The sequence below is a fragment of the Hyaena hyaena genome, unplaced genomic scaffold, assembly GCF_003009895.1.
Source record: "Hyaena hyaena isolate Hyena2069 unplaced genomic scaffold, ASM300989v1 scaffold_628, whole genome shotgun sequence".
Lineage (NCBI taxonomy): Eukaryota > Metazoa > Chordata > Mammalia > Carnivora > Hyaenidae > Hyaena > Hyaena hyaena.
Genome location: NW_024081261.1, coordinates 209,899 through 232,091, shown reverse-complemented (window position 1 = coordinate 232,091; position 22,193 = coordinate 209,899). Strand labels below are relative to the sequence as shown.

Genomic DNA, 22,193 nt, shown 5'->3' with positions numbered 1-22,193 from the left:
TAGTCAAGACTAGATTATTTCACAGTCACTTTAATCAGACTTGGAAGTAGTTTTCTGTGCAGGAATTGGTCTTTAGACATTGAGTACTCTCCCGTGAACTAAGTATTGTTTCCAGAATGTTGTTGAACCCTTGTTTAGATCTTTGTCTGATTATTTTTCTTTCAACTTTTAACTCTGTGTATTGTCTTAAAGCCTTTTCTTTCAATTTTCTTTTTCTTTCTTCTTTAAATTCCATCATTTACATAATTTCTGGCTGTCCAGCATTTAGAATGCTTTCATCTAGCTGCAGTTTTGGTGAATTTACTTCAGCTTTTCCTCTCCAGGCTTCCAACAGTAAGTTGTGTTGTCAAGTAGGCATCTTTTTTACTAATTTATATGTTTTGTGCGGTTTCATGGATTTTTGAATTATAGAATGTTATTCATCTTTTAATAGTAATCATTCTGAAATTCTCACTTCTGTTTCTTCTTCACTGTTACTAAGCTCAGACTTAGAAAACACAATAGTATACAGTAAAAGAATTGATTTAATAATTCAGTTTTTAATAATTTGAAATAAATTTCATCATACAAATTTTGAAAGCTTAGTATTGTGTGCTTTGTTCCCCAGCTACTTGTAACAGACCATAGTCTTAAATACCAACACACATTACTTAGTTTTAATTGAAAAGAATTGGAGTTTAATTCTTGAAAGAAATTTTATCCATATTTATTTTAGAATGTCTGTAATATACTGACTGATGGGAAAGTCTTTGTGTTCTTTTTTAAAATAAGGCTGTATCCTTTCTGTTTTTAAAATATCTGTAACTGTGCTTTGCTGTTACTTTAATATGTAGCTATGTGTATATACTGTCTTGATTGCTGAAACTAATGTGTAGGTATAAAGAACTAATACCAACAGTGTAGCATACAATGAAATATTCTCGCTTTTGATAGTGTTTTAGGGATGTCTTTAATAAACAGAATAGTCTTCAGAAATTTAGGATATACAGTAGTGACCATTAGATGAATTATGATCTATAAATCCAAAAAGATTATATATTGTGTGCTATTATTTTTATTCCTTGACTTATATAATAGGGCATGATTTTACTGGTCCTGTATATATATTACAGTATTAAAGTATGTGGAATTAAATATTCGCTCTTTAAGTAAAATTACCTCTAGAGCACAAAGACCACTTTTTAAGAAATTGTAGATCAAAATAGTGCATCTCTACTCTGGGATTTGTTTCCACCAAGTCTCCATTGGAGCTGGAAGAGCTATAGTGTAAGATACTTTGCATCTTGCTGATAGAATCCGTTTAGGGAGAACTAGTAAAAGATCATACTCTGTGTGTGTGTGTGTGTGTGTGTGTGTGTGTGTGTGAATATTCTGTAAACTGAGTCTCAGACCCAGTAGCATGGAGTTACTCCGCTGTGAATTATAGTCTTCACTTCGGAGTAGTTAATTACACATAGAAACTTGTGACCCGACATGTTGCCAGGATCTTTGAAAATCTAGTTCCCCAAAATATAGTCCTAGTTAGATAGATGAATAAAGTTGAATACCGTTTGCCAGTTATTCATTGTAAGAATGTAAGATTGCTTATGGAACACTTAAGGAAGAAATGATCATATAATCTATCAAAGGATTTTGGGAAAAGTCTAGAAATTTCAAGTGTTCTGTTTATTCTGTTACAGGTGGAAGTGCTGGATCAGTAAATGCTAATTTTGCTCATTTTGATAACTTCCCCAAATCCTCCAGTGCTGATTTTGGAACGTTCAATACTTCCCAGAGTCATCAAACAGCATCAGCTGTTAGTAAAGTTTCAACGAACAAAGCTGGTCTACAGACTACAGACAAATATGCAGCACTTGCTAATTTAGACAATATCTTTAGTGCTGGGCAAGGTATTAAGCTTTACACAAAATAAATACAAATTTGTATATTACACAGTCCTCTAAGTTCGGTTGTATTTATTACAGTTTAAGGTTTTACGCTTTTCTTAGTTGTAAAGAAATTTTGTCTACACTAAATGTTCATGACCATTTGGCACATTTTTGATGTGAAATGATAATAGGTCTTTTGGAAGGCCTAGAAGACTAGAAACTATTTGTAAACTTCTAATTTTAAAGAAAATAATTGACCAAATTTAATTTTGTCTTAGAAGGCATGCGTCAGTGCTCTGAGGTGATAGAGGGCCAGCAAATCCTATGAGTAATGCTGCCTGAAGGGTTATTTGGTTGTTTTTAGAATTATTCATTTTGAACTATTTTTACTATTTATATTTTGGTATTTTAAAAAAAAACATTCATTTTACAGTATATTTTTATACCTGATTTTGACCTTAAAGCCAGTAGTTGGCCTCCCAGAATGCAGCATGTGGCGGGGAGCAGTAGTGATCCGCTTTGGGACTGGACCCTGCACCCTAATCTCTAACCGCTCTGTCACCCCTGTACGAGGGCACTCGTAGTATCAGGCCCAGGTGGGTGATCACATCACAGTCACGTAGAACAGTGCCTGGCACGTAAGTGCTGTGCAAATGTTTCCTCGTCCTACTGTCTCTAAGTTTTTTCATGGACAACCCTGGGAGAACGATACTATTAATGGATTGTTCACATTGGATGTGGCATTATATAAATTTAATGACTTGAAGGACACTTGAATGACACGTACCTGTTTTAGAGATGTTAATGTGACACTTTGAGAATTTGTTCTTTGTGCATAATTTAGACATTGGTACAGATTCTTAGTTTTGTTTTATTTTTTTTTTAATTTTTTTTTTAATTTTGAGAGAGAGAGTGTGCAGGCGGGGGAGGGGTAGAGAGACAGAGAGATAGAGACTCCCCTAAGCAGGCTCTGGATTGTCACTGTGGAGCCCAATGCAGGACGCAGGGCTCAGACTCACGAATGGTGAGATCATAACTGAAATCAACGGTTGGATGTTCAACCGACTCACCCACCCAGGCCCTCCCCGCCTTTGTTTTTATTACAGAAACTGTATCCTGTCTTTACCACAGTGGTATGTATAGCAACTAATCTTGTCTAACAGTTTGTAGATAGTTTATTAGATAAGACTACGGAATCCTGTCCATTTATTCGCTTAGCATTAAATTAGTTTTAAATTTACATGTGTTTTAGGGCACCTTGGTGTCTCAGTCGGTTGAACATCCCATCCCGACTCTTGATTGTGACTCTGGTCATGATCCCAGAGTCGTAGGATCCATGTGCAGCATGGACCCTGCTTGAGATTCTCTCCCTCCGCCCCCTCCCCCCCGTCCCTCTCCCCTGCTTGTGTGCTCTCTCTCTAAAATAAAAAAAAATTTTTTTAATTACATTTACATGTGTTTCATGGCACGTGTGGTTGATAAATTGAAAGCATAGCTAAGTTTTCGGTGTAATTGTTTGTGTTTGTTTGCAGGTGGTGATCAGGGGAGTGGTTTTGGGACCACAGGTAAACCTCCTGTTGGTTCTGTGGTTTCAGTTCCCAGTCAGTCAGGTGCGTCTTCAGACAAATATGCAGCCCTGGCAGAACTAGACAGCGTCTTCAGCTCTGCGGCCACATCCAGTAATGCGTACACTTCCACAAGTAATGCTAGCAGGTACCTTGTCCTTGTCTGTGTTCCTGCTTTGTGTCTTCTTTTTTTCTGTTTGTTTTTTAATTCAGCTCTGAATAATAATGTTGAATAATGGCAAGGGACATATTTTTTAAATTCTTGAGTATTTTTGTAAGTTTGTAGAAATGGAGTTTAATTTGCTAATTAAAATATGATCCTTGAGTGATTGCCACTTTATCTTCTTATTTAGTCAAAGGTTTTGTTACTTTTTTTCTTGAACACTAAAGTGCAGTTGAGAGTATGTACACGTCTCAGAATGGAGCGTTATATACAGATTTAATTATACTGAGCAGAGAATCCATTTAGCAAGTTACATACTTTTAAGGTACGTTTTCAGTCATGAAGACTAAACACTGGAAGTAACATGTAGCTTTAGTTGTAAATAAACATTTTTAGATATGTTTGCAAGAGAACCCAAGACCCAGTTCTATATGTCGTCAGTGTCCCACTGGTATCAAGGGATAGACGCATCCATTACTGTGCTCACATCTGTCTGGAATGAAGGGATTCTTGGCAGCAGGAAGTCTAACACATTTTGACAGCAGTAGATCTTTAAAAACACTTCTAATTGTGACTTCTTCATTTTGAAGTCAGGAAACAGACCCAGAAGTCTGCACTTAGCTGTGCAGGGTTTCATCCATCTGTTTGTTTTCTGGCCTGCAGATTGTCTCTTTCTTTTGTTACCGGAGGATTTCTTTTCCTTTAGCATCTTTTCTAGAGAATAGTGGGAGGATTGTAACACTAATGACTTGAATTCTCTAGCAGTTAATTTTCTCTATGTCAGATGGGAAAAATTGAATCCAAAGAACAGTTTAGAGTATTTATTATTTTTCTTTCATTACAATTGTCTATGTTAGATAACATAGTGGTGACCGATAGCAAGGTAACCATAAAGTCTGGAAACACAGGCATTCATAACGAATGGTTTATTGATACATTACAGTATCTTAGTGGTCCACAGTGTGCCATGGGACATTTGGGGTACCTGGGGTGCTTTCAGGGGGTCTGTGAAGTTAAAACTCTGTTCACAATAATTCTGAGAGAGGTTATATGTGTTTTCAGTATTTGACATTTGTATTGGCACAAAACCAGTGGCAAGTGAAACTTTGGTAGCGACGTAGCACAGATTACGGCCATGACACCAGCAGTCCTAGTCATGTAATAGTCACTGTATTTCTTGTACCACATTCAGTTTCACTCATGAGTAGTCTTGATTTAGTGTTTCTTATGAGTATTCTTTTAATTTTTTTATTGAGGTATAATTGATATTTAACATTGATTTCAGGTATACAGTATAATGATTTGATATTTGTGTACACTGTGAAATGATCGTATTAAATGTAGTTCCTGTCCACATAGTAAATGTGAGGTAGTTTCCTCACACAAAGCTAACTTTTAGGATTTATCTCTTGATAACTTTGAAGTATGCACTACAATGTTATTGACAGTAGTCACCATGTTGTACATTACATCCCTGTGACTTACGTATATATTCTTACAAATATTCTTGATGAAACAGTAAAAAAACCTAACTTTATTAAATCTTTTTTTTGTTTATGTTTATTTATTTTTGAGAGAGAGACAGTCCGAATGCAGGTGGGGGAGGGGCAAAGAGAGAGGGAGTCACAGGCTCCAGAGTCCGAGCTGTCAGCACAGAGCCTGATGCGGGGCTCGAACTCACGAACCGTGAGATCATGACCTGAGCTGAAGTCAGATGCTTAACTGACTGTGCCACCCAGGCACCCCTTAACTTTATTAAATCATGACCCTTAAATAACGTCTTCTGAACTTGCGGTGTATTCAGGTAAGGTGTGCATCAGGTAATTCTGATACATATTGAAGTATGGTAGGTAGCTTCAGGAAAATCAGCTTGTGTGATTGAGCTGTGGAATGAGCAGCCACTTGTTTTCTGGAACCTTGTTTCTCCATATGACTGATAAAATCATGGTTATTCAGATTTGGATATTTGGCAGACATTTTCTCAAAAATGTAATAATTGAGGTCTGTCACTTTAAGGAAAATAACTGATACAATTCACACTTTCAAAGCAAATATTGGGATTTTGGAAAATTTATTGACTCCATCATGAATTTGACAGCTTTACATTACTTTTTGATAAGATGAGCAGTGATAGTTTTTGATTTTGTATAAGGAAATGGCCAACTTTTGGAAGATTTGTATCAGATATTTTCCAAATGATATAAAATGAATAGAAGATTCATTTAAAGTGAAGCATCGATTAGTAGATGTTACTACAGTAGAGCACAAAGGAGGTCATTGATATGATTTCAAATTCCATTTTGTAGCTTAACCTTTAGGAAATTATCACTGTCATTTTGGGTATGACACCAAGGAAAACATTCACAATTATCTGAAGAAGCTATTCAGATTATCCTAGTTTAGCTAGGTGTCTATGAGAGCAGTTTTTTCCATTCACTTTAACATAACATACTACAACAGATTGATCTTCTGTTAAGCCCAGCCATTGAAGGGATTTGCAAAAATATTATTGTGACTCTTAAGTTCCTTTGGTTTTTGGAAAATACAGTTCTTTATCCTAAAAATGCTACTTATGTTAGCGTGTAATGGCTCTATGGTTAATTTTTAAAGTATGAGATTTTTTTTAAATTTCCATTTTAATTTCTGTACTATACGTATTGTTAATATAACATATTTAAACAAAGACTTTTCAGAGTTTTCAGTAACGTTTCAGGGTGTAAACAAGTTCTGGAACGCCTGGCTGGCTCAGTCAGTAGAGCACACGGTTCTTGATCTCAGTCCTTAGTTCAAGCCCCATGTTGGATGTAGAGCCTAGTTTAAAAAAAAAAAAAAGTGAATGAGACAGGACTCAGAAGTTTAAGAATGGCTGTGAGACATGATGTGTTCAGTATTACCGGTTCCACATTTTATGGCCACCCTATAGATTACCTTTGCTTTAAAAAATAAATAAAAAGAACTCTTTCTGCATTTATTTCAGCAATGTTTTTGGAACAGTGCCCGTGGGTGCTTCTGCACAGACACAGCCTGCTTCTTCAACTGTGCCTGCGCCGTTTGGAGGTACATGCTTCTGGCTATATACTGGATTTTCTAAAGAGCCTATGTATATTGTAGAGCATTTTCTTAGGGGTACTGGAAGGCAGGCGGAGCAACAATTTATTATCCAGAAGCTCTAGTTTTCTAGTCTTCATAAATGTATGAACAAATACTTTAAATGACTAAATATAAATATATTAGAATTTAATAACATTTTCTAATTTTTTAAAGCTACACCTTCCACAAATCCATTTGTTGCTGCTGCTGGTCCTTCTGTGGCATCTTCTACAAATCCATTTCAGACCAATGCCAGAGGAGCAACAGGTAAGAAATAAATATAGATGATAGAACAGAAAGCTTTGGAAAAGGTATTTATTGCAAAGACATCATGGGAAGAACATCAGAAAATAAAGCTCTTCTTTGTTACTGTAGTGAATGGGAAGTGGAATGAAGAGTTTGTCCATAAAGACATACACTAGCTGAAAGTTTCTAAAAGCCTGGACTTTAATAATTGTCAGGAACCCTAGAAGTTCTCTAGCGCACACCCCCCCCAGGTCCCTATTCCCTGCTTTCATTCTTGAGGTGAGGAAGCCCAGGTGTGGAGGTGATACCTGCAGCCACCTGTGACCAAGATGGGACTTTTGAACACAGTGATTCTGACTTACTTGGTGATCGGGTTTTGGAATTACTGGTTATTACTCACTCAGTCTTAATAGAAAAAACTTTGAGAAGTTTTCTTGTTTCTTATTTTCCTCTTCATGAGATGGCAAGGAATGAATGAGCTTTGTTTCGTGAGGCCTTAAAAATCACGTCTTTTCTAATGCTTATCTCTTTTACAGTGTTTGTGTTTTTTAAGTTATACAAACCTAAATTGATTTAGGGCATGTTATCCTAATATTTTCTCTTGATAGTTTTTTAATCCTCTTTATTCCTTCCCTTTTTTGTTTTTGGTTCATACTGCATATTTTTTTGTATTGTACCTCTTTGACTTTTGCCATATCATCCTGAATACCAGAACTATTTGCCAGTACCATGGAGCCTCAGCGCGTGTATGTGGTATTGCTCGATACCCCGTACATCTCAAGTTGGCCAGCCTTGTTTTTGTGTACGTGTCCCAGAAAATTGAGAACTAAAACTTTCAGCACATAACATATATTGGTGTGGAATGTGGAAAGAATAAGGTGCTTGCAACATAATTCGTGCCATGAGAATTGGCATTTACCAGTAAATCTCTGTCATAGGCAAGATTAAGAATTGTGATATTAATGGAGTTTGAACTATAAACTTTCCTTTTAAATAAATGTCTTCAGTTACAATTTGTTGATATCTCTCTTGATAGATGTTCAATAAGTATTTTCACACATAATTTTTTTAAAATGGTTTGTTTTTGTTTTAATTCAAGTGTGCCTAATCAGTGATTATTTTAGTTTCTATGTGTTTCAGACAAAAATATTCATCAGTTATGACATATATGTAGTATTTCTATTTCTTAGCATATTATTTTGACTCGGTGGAATGAATTTGTAAAATGTCTCATGTCACATAGGGATTTGTGCATTGTCTCGTTTGATCCTCTTAACTCTCATCAAATAAATGTTTTTAATCCCTCTTTGACAGCTGAGGGAACTGAGGCTCAGAAAAGTTAAGTGTGAATACGTTTTGGGTACAGCCAGACTTCTGTTCAAACCTTGATTTAGTATTTACTTGCTAGGTGATCCCAAGATATTTTTTTATATATTAGTTGTGTAATGACTAAAGATGATAGAAAGATATACTAACATTTGTTGAGTGTTTAAAGTTATCAACAAGATACTGTTGCAGTGTTTATAGCTATTATAACCCCATTGGAAAGATGGAAATTCAAATTGCTTTGACTAAAACCTGTATTGATCTAACTTCTCTGAGCCCTATTTTCAGTCTTTTCTATAGAATGTGAATAATATTCTCCTGTTGGCAGGGTTTTTGTGAAAATTTAGATGGTACAAATCATCTTTGCATGGTCTTTGCATTATCCTATGTGCTAAATCTTTCTTGTTATTTTCCTTTCATGACTACCTTGAGGTTAATTTTGTCATTAGAAGTAAGGGCGTTTTTTGTTTTTTGTTTTTTTATGTAGAGTATGAAAGTCCTTTAAAGTTAAGGTTCTACATAGGATGTAGTTGTACATTAACATAAACATATAGTATATGTTCAGATAATATAAGGTAGTTTTAATATCAGGCTAAGAAAAATTTATTGAAAGATAAATCTATGTCCACAAATTTTTATTTCAAGGTTAAAAATAATTCTTTATAATAACCACTTTGATTTATCACATAGATTACCTTCATTAAATTGATACAGAATTGATGAAAAGTAAATGTTAACTACATAGATTTCCATTGAAGTTGAAATATGAACAACATTTTGACAAATATACTATGCTTAGGAATTTCCAGTGTTAAAATTAATCTTCTTGAGGATATGTTTTTTGTTGCTTTCAAATATATTGTTAAATTCCATTTGAAGTAGCTTTTGAAAGACGAATTGCATGATAAAATGTAAAACATTTTACTGATAACATTTCTTTCTTAGAATATATGTTTTAATAATTTTTCTTTTGCGTCTATAAAGCTTTGGGGCTTCAATTTTCTTCTGTCATCTTACATAGAAAGTTTCATTAGAATATTAGCCAGTATGGCCGAAAACCTCTTTTATTTTAGGATTCTGTAATAGCATTTTTTTAAAAACAGGGCTCTTGAGACCTAAAATTCTCTTATAACTCTTAAATCTCTCCTTTGCTGTGGAATGAAAAGTCTTTATTTCCCTAACTTCATTGTAATGAATGAATTATTTAAAAAAAAAAATTTTAGAGAGAGTGCAGGGAGAGGGGCCGAAGGAGAGAGAGACTCTTGAAGCAGACTCTACATGCAGCGCCAGAGCCCAGTGCAGGGCTTGATCCCACAACTCTGGGATCATGACCTGGGCCGAAATCAAGAGTCGGACACTCAACTGACTGAGCCAGGTGAATGAATGAATACAGATTTTAAAGATTTTTTTTTTTTTTTACCCCCAAGTAGAATAACTTAACAGAGATACAGAGCCGAAAGAATCACTGTAGCGTCTAGGCTAGTGTCCTTGTTTTAGACAAGGTATGATGGGTTTGCCTTAAAGGTTCAAAATTAATTAATGGCAACAATATTTGAACCTGGAACTCTTCTAAACTAGCACAATTTCCACTGGTTCCACTCCTTCCACTCATTAAGAATATACCCAAGAGAAGTTAAAATGTACATCCACATAGAAACTGGTGCACAGATGTTCCATTGCAGCATTATTAGTAATGGCCAAAAAGAGGAAACAACTCAAAATGTCCATCAACTGATGAATGGGGAAACTAAATGTGTTATAATCATACCATGGAATGGCTTGATAATAAAAAGTAGTGAAATACTGACAAAAAATAATGAAGCAAACATGCTACAACATTAGGCTAAAACAAAGGAAGCTAGTCACAAAACAATGTATAACATGTGATTCCATATATATGGTGGTAAATCCAGAGTGAGCATTTTAGCATTCCAGGACTAGAACTCGAGAGGGCATCATTGTTGCAGACTGAGGTTACAGCAATTAAAATGGGTTCACAGTCACTGTTGACTAAAGGTCAGTTTTTATTACAGTGTATTTTGTAGAGCATGTCTTTTGAGATGTTATCAAATGCTTCATGGAAAAGGGTTCTATGCCCAAATATATATATGGCAAATATTGGTATAAATAGTTTAACCCGTATTTTATTGTAGAACTCAAGGGACTTAGTGTGCTTTAAGAAAGGAGATAAGCAGAAAGGGACCTAACTTATTTACTATAGAATCCTTCCCCCTGAATTACCTCTTTATTTTTGAATTCATAACACAGTACTGGTATATATTTTAAAGTGATTAGCAAGTAAAATACATTCATTGAGTATCTACAGCACTTTTAAGAAATGTATTGTTAAACTTATTTTTACAGCAGCTTTGTAAAGTAGGTACTGTGATCCCTGTCCCTCTACCCGCTGTTTGCAGATGAGGAAACTGAAGCCTGTGGAGGTTGCATAATCTCCTGTAGTTAGAAGATGACAGAACCAAGACCCACAGCCACAGTCCTCTCTCTTGCTCTGTTTCCCCAAATTTAACTGGTGAAGCATGCTAACTTAAAATGCACAGACATGTGTTTTCTTTAGAAACAATTCCACTCCAGATGGTTGAAACAAATGAAAAGTTCTGTTTTCTGTTCATTACATTTATTTATATGTACCCTCTCTGGTCTCAGTTATGCCAGGTAAGGTTTGCATAACAAGATGCACTTTTCTCATCTCTCTTTTCAGCCAGTACATTTTCAACTGAAAGTTGCACTTACCTTTCTAATGTACTATCTTGAATACTTCTTCCCTTTCATAATACATAGTTTGTTTGAGTTACGTATTTTTAGTTAGTGTACAGAGTTGTAAATAAAACAAACTTCCAGGTGCTCTCTGCAAGATCAGACTTTTTCAGTTCAAAAGGTAGATTCTAGATCATTTTAGACGATACTGTGAATAGCATTTTGGGGTGTAATTCATGAGACCCACAAAGTCTTTTTATGGACATAGTTGTATCTTGACATGAAAAATATGTTAGAATTTATTTAAAAATGGATCTCAAAAATGTTTTTCATTTGATATTTATTTTTCTGGTATTTATTATTTCAATCTCCCTTTTACTTCAAACAGGTTAAATATTACAATGTCATGAATATAGTTGAAATTTTTAAAAACTTGGTGGATATGTTTTTATATGTATTCTTATACTACCCACTTTGTAACAGTGTATTCTAATTTTAAAACTTTTTAATGAAACAGATTTGTTTTGACAATAGCTAACCATAAGTTAATTGATACTGGTCTCTCTGTGGCTCTCCGTAAGGCCTTTCTGGAGCAATGCATTCTCAAGTGTTCCCTCACGCGCACTTTGGTAGGTGGCCACAGCTAAGTCCTAGATTTGTGTGGCAATTTGTCTACCTGCTTGTGGAAGCTTCTGCTAGTGTTCTGGATCCCTGCATGTGGAATTGAGTTTTTTTCCATGTTTTAAAATGGAGTGGGCATGGATGTGTGGCATCGGGGTTACATTATATCTAAAGTTACATGAAAACTGTAGTGATTTGTTTTTTAATGCTGAAAAGCATTATTGCTTACCTCCATGGTCACGTTAGAATGTTAATAGCTTTTTTGATTCTTTTTCTTGAGTTTGATTTCATAGTACTTTGACACCTTTTCGATACACAAAACCATTTTACCACGTTATTCCATGGAGTTTGGTTTTGCTTAACTGTATACAAGTTTCGCTTTTTAGTGCTTCCTTACGAGTAATTTGTCAAAGTCTGTCAGTGCGTTGTTGTCTGTTACGAAGCCCTTCTTGTTTCCCTTGCAGTGTGCTTACTATTCTTTAATTCAGTTGCTTCCTAGTGGCTTGTTTTTTCTTTTTTTCTCATCAATAGTAACTTCAAAAAATTTGGCATTCTAATTCGGTTGATTGAGAAAAAAATTGCCTTGTTATAAACAATAGGATTATGAAGATTACTTTGTGCAGTATCTATAATGTGACTTTCAGGGTTTTTTTAAAAATAAAATATAAATGTGTCTGACATTTTTAGTATTAATTCCTGTGCCTTAAATCTGAAGTCAGATTGGTAAATTTTTTTAAATCAGGGAATTCAGTGAATTACCATGTTTTTGATAGCATCATGCCAACAATATTTCACTATTGTAATTACTAGTATTCTGTATTAAAAGCACTGTTATTGGCTCTTCAGAAGGTTCTGTATTTAATCATCACTAGTAGTAAGTAATACACTATTTTCCTCCTTCCTGTGTTACTGTAATGCAAATGAGGTTATAAGTGATTTATAAGTGGGGGGTGGTGGCAGCCTCACCGCATTTGTACTGGTTGTTCACACGGATTTCAGTGCAGTATTGATCACGCTGCTCATTCTCCCTACATCCGTCTCTTCAAAGGACGCATATTTCATTTCCTTTTCAATCTTAATGCATTTTGCCCTGATTTCTGTAACTCAGCAGTCCTAACCTGAAACCCCTTGGCCAAGGCAGTCTGTCTATCTTCCAGACAAGAAATGGGTGTCCGTTTGTTTCTTTTAGAATTGATGTATTGGGAACTTCGCATATTCTTCTAATTTTGTTGGTAGTTTTATCAGGGAAATCCCTCCCCCTCCTGCCCTTTCTGGGCTTTGGTTACAAAGCTGCATAGATTTTGAGTGGCCTGCTTCTAACCCTATTTCTCCCATAAGTCTTGTTATTTTTAGTGAACTCCTTTTTAAGGGTCTAAAAAAATGATTTTTCAGAACATATTTGATTACATTATAGTAGACAGTTCAGTGGATAACATTAAATTTGGGGCCATTTCACTGTATACAGCAAATGAAGCTAAAAAAACGTATACTAGGACACATGTGAATTGCATGATGATGGGCTTTAAAAAGTTGACTGCTATTTAGACTTGAACTTTATATAATTATTTTGAGAAGTTTTCTTATTATTTCAAATGATAGATTCATTCTGTTCATTGGGTTTCAGGAGAACAAACTTTTATAGATTGTGTGAAATTGTATAGTGCTAAAGCTAACTGCTAACTTTGTTAGAGTTTTGGAATTTAAAATGCCTTTAATGTGCATCTTAATAGTTGTCAAGGTAAAGTATTCCGTAATGTGTGGTATGAGACACAAAGCCTGCTTTGTTGTATGGAAGTGATCGGCCCTTGTTTTCTCTGCCAGCCGCGACCTTTGGCACCGCGTCCATGAGCATGCCCACGGGGTTCGGGACTCCGGCGCCCTACAGTCTTCCCACCAGCTTCAGCGGCAGCTTCCAGCAGCCTGCCTTCCCGGCCCAGGCTGCTTTCCCCCAGCAGACGGCTTTTTCTCAACAGCCCAATGGTAAGCTGGACACCGGCCTAGCTGCGAGTCCGCCTCAGGTGTCCTTTCTGTATCTTAACGTTGTACGTTTGGACAAAAGGCCTGTCTAAAGAACGCCCTGGTATTGGCATTGCCTGCTAACGTTTACTACACAAGTATAGACACCTTTGGTGATTTGAGCTTTGGAAAACGGAGTGATTTGGTAAGGTTTTGTAACCAGGTTAGAGATTTCGGAGAAATCAGAGACTCTCTAAAGACTACTCTTCTTTCTCCTCTCCAGCGTCTGTCTTATTATTTTATCTTTGTATGTCCTCATGTTCCTCTTGATTTTAAAAGCCCTTGAGTGTTTTTGTTTTGCGTCGAAAACTATCGTGTGTGTCTTGTTTTGTATAAATTATTTATTTTGGTGACAGACCAAATTTCCAAAGAGGTAGCTGCATTGTGGTTAGAGTTTGTTACTTGTTTTCAGGAACTTTCACTAGAGACGAGACAATTTTTGTTGTTGTTTTTACCCATGAAGCTCTTTTGCTAAAGTTTGAAAGTCCATAGATTTGAAGATTATTCTTAAATTATAATTGTATATTTTCTTTTTGTTAAGTCAATTAAGTTTGGTCCGTGGCAGAGCCATAATGATAAAATATTCCCTAAGGAATACTGTGCTGTTCACACGAAGTCATTGTGTTGCACTCACAGCCCCTCTCTGATAGTCCGTCCCAGACTCATCAGTTAATTCCATCCTTTGAAATGCCAGCAGTTTACGTAGCTGAGAAAGATTAGAATTAACTATTGCTGAGGAGCTGTATGAAAGCTCTTTGAAGATGTGCCACAGGAAGTTCTGTCTCTGGTGTTTGAAAGAGCACAAGACTCAGCAGTTTAACATTGATTCCTTCCTATCGCTCTGGTGGGAATGCCTCTGAAACTCCTTGTGAACTTTTACAAGTATCAGATTGTCTCTTAAAGGCACGGCTTATAATTGGTGGTTCTGTTTTAACAAGGTGCAGGTTTTGCAGCATTTGGACAAACCAAGCCAGTGGTAACCCCTTTTGGTCAAGTTGCAGCTGCTGGAGTATCTAGTAATCCTTTTATGGTAAGTGAGATGCAGTTTTATGTACTTTTCTAAGTTGTGTATTATTTTCAGACCAGGAAAAGGCAGGATGTGACTCTGCTGGATGCTGTTACCCTATTGATGCCACATTATGAGATTTTACAGATTGAGGCAGCTGTCATGTACCATCCTTTTGTGATTTAAAAAACACCCATTAATCAGTTGCAGATCAAAGCACGGACAGCAAATAAGCCATTTTATAACATGAAACTTGTCTACTTTCTTGTCAAAATAGTATTTTATGAGTGGTTGTAAGTTTAGTGAACAGAATGAAAAGGGCTTGAAGTCAGAGATTTGGTTTGAATTATAAATGCATTTTCTTAAGGGCCAAGTCCTTTCTTGGGACTTGGGAGAATTATATTGAAATAATGGATGTTAGAGGCCATTACAGAATTCCTGACACCTGATAGTTGTATTATAGTATGTTGCTAATAATAATGAATAAATATAATTGCCAGTAATTACAAAAGAATTTCTAATGTAAATACTGTTTAATTAAACCAGATTTAGTCAAATAAAGTTCATTTTCCCGCATACACCACCCTTACATGTCTGTTTTGTCTTATGTTTTCCTTTAGACTGGTGCGCCGACAGGCCAGTTCCCAGCCGGAAGCTCGTCAACCAACCCTTTCTTATAGCCTTATAGAGAAGAGACACTTTACTGGAACGAACTTTTACGTGGTCACATTACATCTCTCCGCCTCTTGCACTGTTGTCTTGTTTCACTGATCTTAGCTTTAAACACAAGAGAAGTCTTTAAAAAGCCTGCATTGTGTATTAAACACCAGGTAATATGTGCGAAACAGAGGGCTCCGGTAACAACTTTTAACCTGTGAATTGGCAGAAAAAGGTAGCGGTATCATGTATATTAAAAATTGGCTAATATTAAGTTATTGCAGATACCACATTCATTATGCTGCAGTTCTGTACATATTTTTCTTAGAAATTAGCTATTTGTGCATATCAGTATTTGTAACTTTAACACATTGTTATGTGAGAAATGTTACTGGGAAAATAGATCAGCCACTTTTAAGGTGCTGTCATATATCTTGGAAGGAATGACCTAAAATCATTTTAACCATTGCTACTGGAAAGTTACAAAGTCAAAATTGGAAGGTTTTATTCATTCTTGAATTTTTCCTTTCTAAAGAGCTCTTCTATTTATCCATCCCTAAATCCTTAAACTTGTAGAGGGGATACCTGTCTGCATAATGAAGCTGATCATGTTTTTGCTACAGTTTGCAGGTGAAAAAAATAAATATTAGAAAATATGCTATCGTTTTTGTGTTCTTGCTGCAATGCCTTTACCAAAGTGGCCTTAAAATATGAGTAGTGAATTGAGAACATCTTGAATTCTTAAATTAGAATTTCAGAAGACTTCTAGTGACTTTTATGTCTAAAAGAGAAAATTTTATAAAAGGCCATGTAGAAAATTTATTAAAACTAATATGACTGCTATATTCAGGAATATGTCAGTGGTAAAGCATTTCAATGTAGCTTGTCAGATTCACCGTAATCCTTCTAATTTCTTTACAACTTCTTAATTTTGTGAAAATTTGTATATATGAAGAATTTGCATGTATGTGTATTTACAAATTTTTTTAAGTATCTTGAATTCTCAGACTGCGGAAGTCCTATTTTAACTATTGATTTTTAAACAAAAATACTGTCTTTGAATGTATTGGAAGCAGACATGCATTAACTGTGACATGATTGCACCTCAGTTTTTTTTTTTTTTCCTTTGGATAAACTGATATTATTAAAATAGGACATTTATTTATGTTCATTTCTGGGGGGAAACAAACTGGAACCCAGTGTTACCTTAAAGTTATAGAATACCTTGTTTAAAAAGGCATTGATACTAATGTTTAGTTGTATCTTTTGTTAATAGTCAAGACATGAACGTGTTTAAATATTTATGTACAGTGATGCCTCATTCATCAGGACGTAATCTAACAGTCTCATCAAAACTGAACCCAGCTGAGAAGCTTGGAATTTTAATTTTTATTAAATGCTTTTGAGCAATGCACATAAGCCACAGTCTCTATGTGTTAGAGCTCATGCATTTGTTTTTATGTGAAATTTTGATTATTTGATTTCCCAGCTCATAGCATACTAGCAATTCAGAAGTGATGGTTTGAAAGGAGATAGAAGAACCATGAACAACTGTCACCCATCTAGTGTAAGGATGGGCCAGCTAGGCCAGCCCCCATCTTCTGGCAGTAGTCTGTTACTAGGACTCTGTGTCATCAAGAAAAGGTAACATTACATATGCAGATATGTAATACATGTTTGAAAAGTTTCATCTTACAATGATTAAACATTTTTGGAAAAGCTTTGGTATTAACGGAAGTGAACATGAGTTTCTTCAGACATTTTATTTGTGTTAAATACCTTTTCTAGTGACTACATGAGTCATTGCGCTATCGTAAAGTCTGTGTAGTGTTTCAGACTTGTTAAGCGCTGCTGTCCCACGTGTCTGCAGTTCCGTGTGTGGTTGATGAGCAGGAAGACTGGGAAATCTCTGCCCCTTTTCGAACATTATGCCTCTAAGAATTGAGTGAGTGTGGCAGAGTCTAGGTGTGTGTGTGGGTGTATACTTGGAATACCTGCAGTTTGGGGGTATTCTCCCTCCAGCCCCCTTTTCATGGAGGGAATACTTAAGAAATGTCTTCGAATTTCTATGCTTTAGACTGTATTGGGTCCCAGTCAATTCATATGTACGAAGTCATGCTATATGACTGTAGGCCATTCCCGAAATAACCTACCAGGCTTTCCATCTGAGAAATAAGTAAATTAAACAGTTGTTATTAAAATAATTTTAAAGACTATTTTCTTTTCCTGGGTAAATCTTGAAGTTTGTAATTAAATGAGAACTCTCAATTATTGACTTACTACTTTAAATGAGGGCTTATAAAATCGAAATGCTTAGCTTAAAAAGTGATCTAGCTTTAACGTGGATTTAAATCCACTTCTGTTAGACTTTCATACTCAGGTTTGCTTTTGGTTTTCTGTAGACCATCTGAGTTGTGTTGAGCGCTGAAGAGAAAATCCTCGGAAGCCAGGAGGCTGGAGACCAAGTTTTCTGGCTTTACTGGTTCAGTCAGATCTCTCCTGTCTCTGCTCGGGAAAGAACATTTTCTTGTAGGGTGGTAGCCATTGTTGATACAGTGTAAAGGCATAATTTATTTTCAGTTTTGTGACCACAGAGATGAGGTAATCACTTTCTTCCTTGAAACCATTCCTTTTGTCAGTTTGAGGAAGCAAATCCTGTGCTCTGCCCCTGAGTTGCTCTTGCTGCCAGCACACACCTTCCATACAGGTCCTAGAAGTCGGAAAGTGGAGAGGAGGGCTTTCGGTTCAGTTCAGCCGTGTCGGTCTCAGGACCGCAACTCTTAAAAGTTTTCGATGCCCAAAGAGCCGTTGTTTCTATAGCTTGTACCTGTCAGAAATTACTGTATCAGAAATTAATGCGGAGGTACTTAAAAAACGTGTTTATTCATTTATAACAATAATAAACCCATTGCACGTTAACAAATGCCATTTTTTAATTAAAAAAAAATCATTGTCTTCCAACAACAGTTAATTAGAAGAACACCGTTTGATGTTTTGCATCTCTCTTTACTACCTGGCTTAAGCAACAGTGAGCTTCTCCCACCACTCTGGCTTTCCAGCTGTGGTGGCATCACATAGGACGTGGGCCCTGGGAAAGCCCCCTGCGCCCCTCTGAAGGCACGCGTGAAACAGACCTGTAACATCTTCATGTTGTGATGAAAATGGTTCTGACACTTGGCTTCTGGGGACTTTTCAGAAGTCCTCCAGCCATACTTGGAAGAGCACTGCCCTGCCCTTGCAGCGTCTCTAGGCATGCTGCTCCTTACTCTTCTAAGTGTTTTTCTCTGCGTGGTGGGGAGAATGGGAATTGGAGTTGAAACTGCAAACATTTTTAATACCATTTTCTGGACTTCCTCCCATTTTTATTTGAAATCGTTTTAATAATGATGAAATGGGTGAATATCTCCTCGAAGGACATTACTAGTTCAAATGTGAGGGTATGGATGTTTATTTTGGAATCATTTACAATTCTGACCACTTTGAAATTGTGTCATTGATTTGGGGGACTATCAAATAGCTATTTAAAATTTTTTTTAAATACTTGGTGGAGGAAAAGTTCAAAATGAATAGTTTCTTTTCTCTCATGTTTAAAGTTAACATTTTAGCTATAGTTAAAGAACTTTTTTTTAATGAAAAGTGGATTCCTCTCACTACCCTCCAGGAAGGCCGCGGTTACAATTAAAGGGATGTGTTTACTGCTTAAGAAAGAGGTTTGCGATGGTTTTCCCACCAATGCCTTTTTATACCTTGTTCAGTTTTAAAGAGAGCACTTTCTGTTGCTTCTCACTTGAACAAAATGTTTTGAAATTCTGTTGAAGTGACTTTCTGAAAGATGGTTTGCTGTAATTAGTCACCACCAACTCTGGCTGTGTGTCTGCTGTTGTCTGCATACTGTAAAACGTTCTTTTTTGAGAGAATACTCCATTTCCACCCCCAGGCGGGCCCTTGGCCTTGCTTCCTGGGCCTTCTTCACCCATATGTTTGTGTTCCTTCATAGAACTTGTGTGCAGAATGCCTCACCTCATCTTTGGCCTCCAATGACAGACTGACGTCTATCAGAAAATTAATCCCTAGGAGACTGTTGTGAAGAGGATCCGTTTTTTAAAAAGTAATGACTTCCAAATAATGTGTCATGGAGTGTGGTTTATTGAGCCCTTTCCACGTATGAGCCACTTGCCAAGTGCTGTTCATGTAGCACGCGATCCCGAAAGTGGGTGCGGGGAGCAGCGCACAGGGCGCGTTAAGCTGACAGCAGGGCTGGTGCTCTGGGGAGCGAGTGCTTCATTGCTGGATTGAAAGGCTGTCAGATTCGTGTGCAGGTAGCCTTTAAAAAGATTAAAAAAAAAAAAAAATTCCAAGAGCGTTCATTTCTATATCCCATATACCTTAATACAACTTACTTAATTTGGGTTCCGTTCAGAATTTGATGAAATCAGCATACTTTACAAATCTCTAGGCTTTTGAGTAAACTTTACAAGTAAATTAATGAGGTCATTAGTGGAGCTTGTTTTAAACTGAAGAGGCATCTGAAGGAGCAGAGCGATTCCTGTTTTATGAAGCATTCCAACGTGTATTGCTAAGGTTTGTGCCCTAGACAGTTTTAACATACTTTCTAAAGGATGCTGTTACTGAAATTTATGTAAGATTAGCCTGTTACGGTAAATTCATCCTCACTCGTTAAGGTTTTCTTTGTATTTTTAACACATTTTAATATATGACCAAGAATTGGCAGTACTGTGCTGGTGAGACCTCTTCCAGTCTCCTGAGCAAGTGCCCTGTTCTGCACTGTTGGCTGATACTTGTGGTGGAAATCGACTCACTGTGGCTGCCGCCACCTCTCCGTCTGATGGCACAGGCTTGGGCGTTAGATGGACACACGGCCGGCACCCAGGCCTTTGCAAGCCAGCTCCAGCCCAGCACTCCCAGTGCACAGCCCGCCCGGTAAATCCGCTGGTGATCGTGTCCAGTGTTGAGAGAGGCTTTGTTTTCTGTTGTGAACTCAGCAAGCGCACGGACACTCGCTTGCGTGTAGAAATGTTCGGGGCCCTGACGCATTTCATCTGGAAAGACCCCAGTATTGTGAACCCTGGTGTTAAAAGTCCAGTTACTGTGCAGTGGAGGGGCCTGCGCATCCATGGCGTGCACTCCGAATTCCGTCTGTGGTCTGTGTGACCGGCACAGTGTCCTAACAACTTGGACGTTGAGTAGTCTTAAAGGGCACGTGTTCTCCGGGCGGTCATTAGCCTGCTCCCCCCAATTTCCTTAGTCTCAAACGTGCAGATGGGTTTTAAGACCTTTAAAGTGGCAGATTCTATGTCTGTAAGAGGTGATCTTGCACCGCCTTGCTGTTCGGAATTTGGAGTCCTGTAGGATTTGAATTTGTGGTGTTCCTTTCCAATGAAGACTTTTGCCAACAGTGTGTTTCTTTTCTAACTTGTGGCCTCTATATTTTCTACTTATTTTATGCCCCGGGATCAGAATTCAACATGTATTTGAATGTATTTTTGAAACCTGTGCTCGTCCAACTCAAAGGGCTGTGGAGTTTAATGAAAAGAGAATGTTGTGACTCAGGCTTTTGTAAAAAGGAAACGTGATCTTGGATAAAACATTTAATTAAGCGATGAAAATGCCCGTATTTTCATTGGTTCTCTGGAATCTTGAGTACGTGTCATCCTGGCTACAGTGTAAGCAATGAGAGTTAAGATTTAAAGTCTAAATTCTCAACATTGTCCCTAAATCTTGAGTGGAGAGCTAGAAGAAGCACACACCCAAGGAGCCTTCTAATTTTGACTAAATGACCATGAAGTAAAAGGCAGCAAAGGATGTAAACTGATGCTGTATAGTCAATGTTTCGTAGAACGTTGTGGGTACAATCAGGTTTTTTAAAGACTTTAACTTGTTTTATATGTTATAGTACATGCTTATGATTTTTAAAAATTATGCAATATATATAAAGGGTATAAAGTGAAGAATTTACATCTCGTCTCCTTCCTCTGACTTCATTCCCACACCACAGGGGAATATCGTTTCTTGTATTCTTGTATAGTCTTTGAGAAATGTTATCATTTATTTCATATGCCTCTATTTACATATATACTCCTCGCTGTCCTCCCTTATTTTAAGTGTACAATTTTGTAACTTGGTTCTTTTTATTTAATTTGGTTATCTTTACATATTAGCACCTCCAGCTCTAACACATTATTTCAATGGCTTCAGGGTTTCATTATATGGATATCCCTTTTGAAGAGTATTTGTATAGATTTTTCTACTAAAAACATTATTAAATTGAGAATATCCTTGTGCATATATGAAGATACGTCTTGACTCTGCCTGACTGGAAACTCAATAAAACAGACCTCATTCAATTTTGAGGCTTGCCAGCTGTTTATTATCTTGTGCTTCCATTTAGGAAATTCTTCCATGGGGGGGGGGGGTGGTATCCTTTAGATTGTCTTCAGATATTTGAAAAATCGTATGCTTTTTAATTGAACTTTGAAGGTTGTCTTGCAGTCAGTTCTTTGAAAGGTTGTGCACGTTCATACCCATTTTGCACCTTAAGTTTTCCATTGTCCCTGCCCATGACTCCAAAAGTTTCTACAAGTGTGTTTTGGGGCTATTTTCTGTTACTACTTGTTGGTATTGTACCGTTCCTTATACATTGATTTCGAATATACTTTATATTTAAGGAGAAAAGATACAAGTTTACTATAGCAAAGCCTATTTTGGCACAACCGCATATTTATTCTTCAAAATGAGTACCCCTTTGCCTTAGAAAAGACTTAGGTAATAGCTGGCAGTTCTGATTCTTATTCCTCAAAAGGATAGAATCCAGAGAATTTCTTAACATGCATTTACCATTAGTCAAGACAGGATTTGCTTCCTGGAATTGTTTGTTTATGAGGAATGGTATCAGCTCTACT

The 22,193-nt window shown here is 36.7% G+C and overlaps 1 protein-coding gene across 4 annotated transcripts in view; it reads left to right on the top strand.

Moving 5' to 3' along the window:
- AGFG1 (ArfGAP with FG repeats 1) overlaps positions 1-21,644 on the top strand; it is a 75,465-nt gene extending 53,821 nt beyond the window's left edge. For 2 of the 4 annotated variants that reach the window (XM_039257630.1, XM_039257627.1), the window contains 7 exons: positions 1,680-1,889; positions 3,401-3,581; positions 6,574-6,653; positions 6,861-6,953; positions 13,416-13,574; positions 14,549-14,640; positions 15,237-21,644. In XM_039257630.1, the coding sequence (XP_039113561.1) occupies positions 1,680-1,889; positions 3,401-3,581; positions 6,574-6,653; positions 6,861-6,953; positions 13,416-13,574; positions 14,549-14,640; positions 15,237-15,296 (875 nt within the window). In that variant the 3' untranslated portion in view covers positions 15,297-21,644. The remainder of the gene's footprint in view (positions 1-1,679; positions 1,890-3,400; positions 3,582-6,573; positions 6,654-6,860; positions 6,954-13,415; positions 13,575-14,548; positions 14,641-15,236) is intronic. The other 2 variants (XM_039257629.1, XM_039257631.1) reach the window with 2 other exon arrangements.
- Positions 21,645-22,193: the final 549 nt, after the last annotated feature.